Source organism: Galeopterus variegatus, unplaced genomic scaffold (genome assembly GCF_000696425.1).
Source record: "Galeopterus variegatus unplaced genomic scaffold, G_variegatus-3.0.2 Scaffold19047, whole genome shotgun sequence".
Classification (NCBI taxonomy): domain Eukaryota; kingdom Metazoa; phylum Chordata; class Mammalia; order Dermoptera; family Cynocephalidae; genus Galeopterus; species Galeopterus variegatus.
Window position 1 is genome coordinate 903 of NW_007745158.1, and position 9,053 is coordinate 9,955.

A 9,053-nucleotide genomic window follows, 5' to 3' on the forward strand; every position below is an offset into this window, starting at 1 on the left:
GTAGTGCAATATTGCTTATAGGGTATTGGTGTTTGGAAAGAACAATGGGCAGGCTGCAGAAACTATGTAGCTGAAACTGAAGCAAAAAGCATCTTTGTTTAGGAAGAAAATATTCCAGAAAACTGACAATGATGTGGATTACATTCAATGCAGGCTAGAAAATGAAATCAAAACTAATTTTCTTGATTCAGCAGGCAAGCCCTTGGCAATCACCATTCTTTCTGTCTCTATGACTTTGACTACTCTAGTTGTCACTACTTACTGAAGAAGAGAAAACTATGGCAGAGATATTAAAATCTCACATGCCAGACTTATGAAGAAATGGATTTGCAAAAAGTGACTCTCATGGAGAAGAGATCAATTCCAGAGAAGTTTAGGAAGATGTCTTGTTAACACTTGATAACTAGCTGGTCAGTTAAGCTCACTTGGGAGAGCATGATGCTGATAACACAAAGGTCAAGGGTTTGAATCCCTGTAAAGCCAGCCACCCAAAAAACAAAAACAAAAAAAACAAAACACTTGATGCCTACAGGTGTGGGGCTGGTGAAAGAGGAGGTTTGGCTTGAGTGACTGGATAGTGATTGCTTTCATAACAGAAGAGAATATAAGAAGAGCAGGTAATGTATGAATAAAGTTCAGCCAAAAGGATGAAATGGCAATTAGAGACATATGTATGTGCGCACACATGCACATGCACACACACACACAGAAGTCCCTTAACACTATTTTGCACCTGTTTTCTTTTTGTATAGTTGGGATAATGTAGATGTTCTTGCCTATCATAAAAGAATGTTTATATACATTTCAGTCAATATGTGATAAGCATGCTTTGGAAATTATGGGATAGGTGAAATATTTGTTTTATACATTATATATAGGTATATAATTTCATTTTTGAAAATGTTAGATGTAGTCATATTATTGGTGAGACCACAAATATATGACCCGCAGTCTCTCACAAAACCTAAAGTAACAAGCAAGCTTTTTGGTGATAGCCTCACTTTTGTTTTTTTCTCTATTCCTTGAGCTTGTTTTCAAATGCTGTTGTAGACGGTCCCTGTTGTATTTCAATACCTTTTTTCTCTTTCAGCATATATTATTTTAGTTACTCATTCTAATGAAAGCTAAGAAGTGAAAAAAGAAAGAAAAACCCTCCCAAATATTCCATTCTCCCTAGAGGCAATCCCCCCAAAAAAGACAAAGGAAACAAAGTGAGGTGGATGTTCATGTGGCACATAAGTATACTAATAAAATAAACATAAGCATATATGATATTTAGGTAAAACATATGCAATGATGGTCATGTGATATAAATCTTATCATTTTTGTTGGGCAATATGTAAAAGCTTTCCTTTTCTATCCAAGGAGACAAACTCAGTAATCCATAGAGATACTTCTACAATGAGAATTAATTTATTTTCTAACACATATGGACTAATATATTTTGATCAAATATTCACAATTAATATTCAAAATCCCCTACAGACTTATGTGGAGAGTACCAAAAGTCTATAGCTGTTTCTGGAATGAAATAGTGAGCTCTTCTCCCACTGCTATGGCTGTGTGGTTTTTGGTTGAGATACTAAGCTAAACATCACTTTAAGTCAGTGGCCCCACCAAAGAAAGGAATCATACATACCAAAGAATCATATATTACCACTCTAATTGCTAAAATGAAATGTTGAATTATGAAAATCAATTTTGTAAGTACCAATAATTTATAAAGGGGTGGCTTAAAAAAAGTCAGCCAGGTTACCTACATAAACTGCAAAGCAAACAAACTGAATTTTCTTACTGAGAAGCCTATCCTCATTTTTAAATTTCCCATGACTACATGGAAATTCTTTCACTTACCAGAAAGACCTGGTTGGCACTTTCACTGAGAGTTGAGTCATCTGGGCTGTCAACAGGTGTCTGACGTGTAAACTTTGAATCAAACTGACTCACATCCTCTTCAGATTGCTTTATAAAAATGAAATGATTAGAAAATCATGACTAGTCTATATAATATACAACAGTCAAACACATTGCAAGCTCTAGGTAGAGCTGTTTTTGCAGGAGTTGACTGTAATAAATATCAGGATAGTTTAACAAGCACACTGAAGAGAAAATGCAGGTGGAAAGTATCAAGAGTCAAATTACTTCTTCAAATTTTAAACATGCATTAAAATAGATTTTAGTATACAGTTATCATTCCTATTAAAAATCTGAATATCAATTTTCCCGTCTCACAAAGCTTTAATATGCCTTGTCCACTGGCTAAATCCCTGTTTAGAGATCATTTGCTCAGCGGGCTGCAGCAGGTTTGTAATAAACCTGAAAAACTACTGAAGCAGAGTTAAAACACATATCACACATATAAGATGCTCCAGTATAAGTTTTTTCCCATGGCTTATTTCACTCCATTAGATTTCTCAGGGAGCAAAAATAATATTCTACTCTGCATGAGTATATTTCTTGCAAAAGAATAGTATCACCTAAGTTCTAACCACCAGATTTATTTCTTTAATTCCTTCTTTCTTTCCCAATCTAGTTAGATTCTAAAGCCAAATATAGGGGAAAAAATACCAGTTTAGAAAATCTGACTTAATAATAAAAGCTTACCACATTGACCTTATTTGGAAAATATACTTCTGAATAAAAAGTTCAAAACATAGTAACAATGATCAACCCAGTAACACAGAGCACTCTTAAAGCCCAGATTGTGATCTCTAAATTCTATTTCCCCCTAGAAGGAACCAGCACTCCTTGGAGAAATGGCTGGTTCCAAGTGTGGAGTAGGAAATGTACAAGGTAAGAAAAGGACATCAGTTTCCTTGTTTTGCTTTCTGGTGCAACATCAGCCTATGTGGTCATGTCAAAAGGACTGAAAAACCAACATGAAGATGCACCCAGTGTCCAAAGGTGGGAAAAATTGAGCATCAATAAAAAGAAATGCAATGGATTAAAACACAAATATGTTAAAATGCATGAGTTCATAATGATACTAAAAAAGAAACCACAAAATTTATTGGTCAATTTTGGAACATGCTAGGGAACTAATTCATTATTTTGAAAACTGGGAAAGAATCAAACATTTATCCTGCCTTTCCTGTATGAACTGTACCTTGGATAACCAAACAATTGATGAAAGAGTGTTTCTTTATGGAAGAATTCCAGCTAATAAAGAAAAAGTAGGAATATCAGTTAGAATAAGACCATTTTGCAAGCCCCTAATGAAATCATGGAACTCAGGCCAGAGTTTCTCAGCCTCAGCACTACCAACATTTTGGGCCTGATAATTCTTTGTTGTAGGGGTTGTCCTGTGCTGGCCACTACCCACTAGTTGTGACAACCAAAATGTCTCCAGACATTGCCAAATTGCCCCTGGTTGAGAACTAGTGACATAAGCAATGATCAGTGACCACTAACGTCACTAAAAGAAATTAAACTACACATTATACCTCCTGATCAAAGTATTGTATGCATCAGATCAAGCACCTAAACCTAACTACCAGTTTTTGGAAATACAGGGAACAGGCAAACATGATCAGTAACACCATGGAGATAAAATCAACAATATCAAAGTGTGAGGAATTCTACAGGACAAATGGCCCAGTTTTGAGAGGGGATATCTGCAAATGAAAAGAGACCAAGAGATAGTAACCAAACTATGTATAATCCTTGACTGAATCCTTATTGAAACAAACAGGAAAAAAAAGAAACAACTCGGGGAATTGTCAATTTTTTAGGTGTGATGATGGCATGGTGGTAATATTTATGTTTAAAAAAGAATCTGATCATTTTCAAAGCTGGGCAGTAGGTATATGACAGTTAATTATCCTTACAATCGCACATATATATTGACATTTTAAATCAGGTCACCTGTGCTCCATGATCAAATAATAATCATTATTCTCCTCCTCCTCCTCCACCTACATCCCAAGAAATGAGAAAAGAAACTATTTTCTCAGAACCAAGGTGGGAGAAAGACAAGAACTAACACACTAACTCATTCACTCATAAACATATTATTATGGGTGAATTGTGTCCCCCCACACCCCAAATTCATATGTTGACATTCTAACCCCTAGATCCTCAAAACGTGACCTTATTTGGAAAGGGTCATCATAGATATAATTAGTTAAAATGAGATCATACTTGAGTAAGGAGAGACCCTAAACCCTCCTTATGGTCTTCCTTTTAAAAAGGGGAAATATGGCCACAGATTTGCACACAGGTAAAACACCATCTGAACATGAAGGCAGAGATCCCAGATAATAAACCTAAAAGCCAATGAATGATAAAGATTGCCAACAAGCCACCAGAAACTAGGAGAGAGGCATGGAAGATAGTCTCTCTCACAGTTCTCAGAAGGAACCGATCCTGCCAACTTGATCTCGAATGTCTAGCTTCCAGATCAATGAGACAATAAATTTCTGTTTGTACCCAGTTTACAGTACTTTGTTATGGCAAGCCTAGCAAACTAAGACACATATATTACACATGTATTCTATATGTTGACAAAAAAATTCCCAGAAAATCAAATTTAAAATGGAATTAAGCAAAACAAAACAAAGCCAAAAAAAAAGAAGTCCCAACTACTTGAAATATTTGTCTTAGGTAACCAACTTAAAAATAGCTAATAAGTCATCAGTTGCCACTGGCATTGGTTCCTGAAGAGACAGTACAGAACAAAGATTCTGAATAGAAAAGAGGATAGATCAAAGTTCTTTGAACTGTTAATAAATATATTTCTGACTGCTCTGAGATTTTTTCTTATTCTAAAAAAGTACCTGGTCTCTCAAATTAATATGCTTTCATGTATACATACCAACAGAGGTTTAAAGGGAGGCTCTACCTTCCGAGCCAGAAGTTCTTCCCAGTTAATGTGTCTGAAGAATGGATGAGCCTAGAACAAAAGGAGCAGAAAGAAAAGCCGAGGGGTATACACTATACCAGATTGACAAGTTAACTGCCTTTTTGAACTTACAAATCACAAAATAAGCTAAACTTATAAGCAACTACATACATCCATCACAAACACATAAAATTCGCATTATCTTCCCCCATACATCAAACATGCCATTCTCTACCTGAACTTCTCCAGCATCCCCAGGACCAGCTCCAAGACGAGAAGCAGCATTTCTTTTCAGCAGCTTTAGGGAGGGAAAAAAACACCAATGAAGACCTTACTTAGTCCAATTGATTTTTTTTTTTTTTTAAGAATTTGCTTGTCTACTTTGCCTAAAGGAAATATTATTTATTTTTCTTCCAAATTAATTTACTAATTACTGTTGTTTGAGAATAAAAAGACAAGAAAATCTTTAAACAGATTTGTTCTTTGCCTTCAAAAATGCAAGCTTTTTATGTTCAATATCTGTGTGTGATTTTTTATTCAAAATACACATATAATTCTATCTACTTATATGCTAATTGTTTAGGCTTGTAGTGTGTGTCCATTTAAGAATCCTACCTTTTTAAGCAGATCTCTGGCTTCTTGTGTGAGGTAGGGAGGCAGATTGAGTTTACATTTGAGGATTTTGTCAATTGTTTTCTTTCTATTCTCTCCAGTGAAAGGGGGCTAAAAGTAGAAGAGAGGAAAATTAGCATTTAAAAAACAAATTTCAAATAACAATATCCAGTTCCTGAATTAGTCAGTTATGCATGAAAATCAGAAATGTATGCTGTGAAATGAGCTGATTGCTAAAGACCTGTAGTTTTTAAGCAAGGGACAGAGGAAGTAGCAATGTCCTGGAAGAAAGCTTGCATTTCCATTAACTTACTGTTTGATAATTGGTGAGATGCATGATTTTATGCTTCAATTTCTCCATTTATAAAATAAGGGCATTATCTATTCTACATATATTTCATAGAACTGCCATAACAGATCATTTTAAAAAATGTTTTTAAAAGTGTGGGATCCTATATAATCATAAGGCATTATTAGTATTGAACTGCTGATAACAAATCTTTGGACTTTGAAAATAACTCCATTGATCACATTTTCAAAAAGCACAGGCCATAATACATGTAGCTTTTAACTGTGCACCTACTGCTCCAGTCAGCATGTCATACATTAATGCTCCCAAACTCCACCAATCCACAGCACGATTGTGGCCACTTCTCATCAAGATTTCAGGGGCCCTACAATGAGAAAAATAAAACGCCTAAAAATTCATCTATTTACATATCATCTGAATTAGAATTTTAAAAACAATATACAGAGCCAGTAATCATACAGAAAAATTAGACACTATTACTTAAACCAGGTAAAAGTTAGGTATTACCCCTAAACCAGTTATATTTCTTTTAACACGCAGCTCACATGTATTCTATTGTTCCGCAAAATGTGTGTGTGACTGTTCCATCATGAATAGATTCTTTGCATAGTCCAAAGTCTGTTAGTTTCACATGACCTACAATGAAAGATTACAGCATGATTATTCTGAGAATTCTAAGTATGTGCAGTGTTTGAACATATCCCACAAGATAATAATCTATCCTTACATTTAACTTTTCTTGCCTTAAACTTTTCTTGAAGATGTTGAGAACTAACAAGGTGTCATCCATAAAATGGAATGCTAACTCTTTTAAGGCTAGGGTGGAGTCACCTTTCGCCAATGATATAATCTATCTAGTAAAGAAAAAATAAAGATAGAGAAAAAAATGAAACAGCTTGTCTAAGGCTCTAGGTTTACCTATACACAGAATCCCCTATCATCCCAAGAAAGAGAAGTCCCAGGAAAACTTCTTTATGAAGTCTGGTTTAAGTATGTAGACCCTAATCAACATATTTTGTACCTTTTAAACAAAGTTGTTCCACTATACTTCAAATATTTAGCCTTTATCATAGTGAACTGTGACTTGAGAGTTCTTAAAATGGTCTCAGAAAGTCACTATAACAAGTTAACTTATTCTGCCAACGCTACCAGTTAGGGGAAAGAAGTGAAATTGCTATATAGTATAGGACAATCATTTCTGATTCAGAAAGTGAAAAACTCACACTTTACACAAAGATCATTCAAGTTTAGCTTTACTGAACTGTCATTAGGTAACCAATGGTTCAACAACTCCAGGGGCCCTACTATTCAAGGCTCATTTCAGAGAAAAGAAAAGGCAATGGCTTATTGATTCAAATATACATATATAGTAGTCCCTGATACATAAGAATTATGCCCAGAACCACCTGATACACTCAAGCTTATGGATCAAAGAGGTTAACTATTCTATCACTCCCCTATTCTATCCTGTGCCTTAGAATTTAGAATCAGAATCCAGGTTTAAAGGGAGGAGGTGATGATGGGAGGAAAGAAGAGACACTGATTCCTGTGATGTACATGGTTAAGTACATCAATTCCCCTTTAAAAAAAAAAAGGAAAGGGGGGAAAAAAGCACAATTTGGAACATTTATATTGGCCTCAGTTGTCTATACACCATTTTCTGTCCAAGAGTTTGAAACAGTTAACTACCTCATAGACCATTTTATAGACATCTAAGGATCTGCAGCTGTTACCAGACCCCTAAAAACCTGAATTGGCTGGTTGCTCCTTCTGGGTGTGAGTCAATTGCCAAATCTACCCAGCCTGCATTACTCTAGCATAAATTAAGCTGTCTGTAACAGCATGCAGTTGTAGTCAAGGCTCACTTTGCTATACCTATATCTGTACAGAATATTAGTCTCTCTGATGTTTATGCTTGTTGTTGCAAGCAATAGCAAGAATAAACATGCCTACTACTAAACATCTTATTTGCAAGGCTACATCAAATATTTTGGTTCAAGTCCAATCCTTTCTTTTTTCCAGCATTTGTAAAACTTTTCATAAAAAGTACTGCTTGTAATATTTCTCTATTTCCATCATTAAAACTCAATTTATTGAAGAGTCACTTTTCAATTTAAGGAACAAACCAAAATTAATGTTTGGACTGGCTTTTGGCTCACAACACTTCTTGTAAGGATTTTTTTTTTTTAATGAAAAGCTATAAAGAGTAAGAATTAAACCAAAAAAAGGCAGTTGAGTGGCTATTATCCCCAACTCCCTCTAATCTCATCAACCGTAGTACCTGAATACCAAACATCAACAAGTATTAAGATGCCATAAATTCTAAGCAAGGAAATGTATAAAATACAGAGATGACTATGGGGCTTTGAAAATGGCCATGACCTGTGTGGGAGGATTTAGAGATGATTATTTACTATAGAATTGTTTACGGTATATCTCCACCTTGGTGATTAAGCATGATATTCTCCGGCTTCAGGTCTCTGTAGATGATCCCCTTTTGATGTAAATGCCCCAAAGCCATGGAGATTTCTGCCAAGTAAAAGCTGGAAACAAAAGTGATTTAATAAAATTAAGAAGAGTAATCTACCCAAAACAGTTTATGTATGGAGCAAAATTCCCTGAAAGAAACAGACATGCACCAAAGACCAAATTAGTGGGGAGAGGGGAGGTATGGGGAAAAGAAATGGCATAGGATGCTGCCATAAGGCATAGGATACTTGTGTTTCACTTGTTTCAGTGAAACTATAAAATGTTTTATTTCACCATTAGAACATATTGCTAAAATTGCAAAGATGTCAAGAATATGCTAATCTGTCACTGGTCAAGTTTTGTTCAGTCTGTGTAGGTATTAAGCCAATAGTCATTCAGATCAAAGCAGATTTCTCCCATCCACCCCCAACGTTAAAATCCCACAGGAAAAAGGACCTTTGTTATTCTCACAGATCAAGTCTTGATTTCAAAAGATACCTTAAAACCTGACCCTTAGAAACCCACTCATCCCTTACTTACTACAGCTGCATATTTATAGACATGTTATGCCCACAGTATCTGCCCTCCCTCTTGCCAGCCAGCCCACAACTATAAACTGTGTGACACTCAAATTTATCTACCTCAAAAGAATAAAGGGCTGAATCAACCCTGTCTGGATTCGAAAAGCACAAGGCACTGCAATATTGGCTGCATAACAATGTTGCAATCCTGCAGATTACTCCAGGATGGAGAGGGTGTGTCCTAGAGGACTGAGGCAGTTTCAAAGCCAGCACGACCACAAACACAGCCTCCAAAACGGCT

The 9,053-nt window shown here is 35.6% G+C and overlaps 1 protein-coding gene across 1 annotated transcript; it reads right to left on the minus strand.

The window, feature by feature from the left end:
- Nucleotides 1-1,854: 1,854 nt before the first annotated feature.
- On the minus strand, nt 1,855-8,967 carry LOC103583015 (ribosomal protein S6 kinase beta-1-like; the record flags this gene model as incomplete). The annotated part of the gene is made up of 7 exons (XM_008564443.1): nt 8,205-8,967; nt 6,308-6,398; nt 6,036-6,126; nt 5,456-5,563; nt 5,076-5,138; nt 4,814-4,891; nt 1,855-1,962 (listed from the first exon to the last, which is right to left on the minus strand). Coding segments are annotated over exons 1-7 (618 nt in total), but the record flags the coding sequence as incomplete, so codon positions are not given.
- Nucleotides 8,968-9,053: the final 86 nt, after the last annotated feature.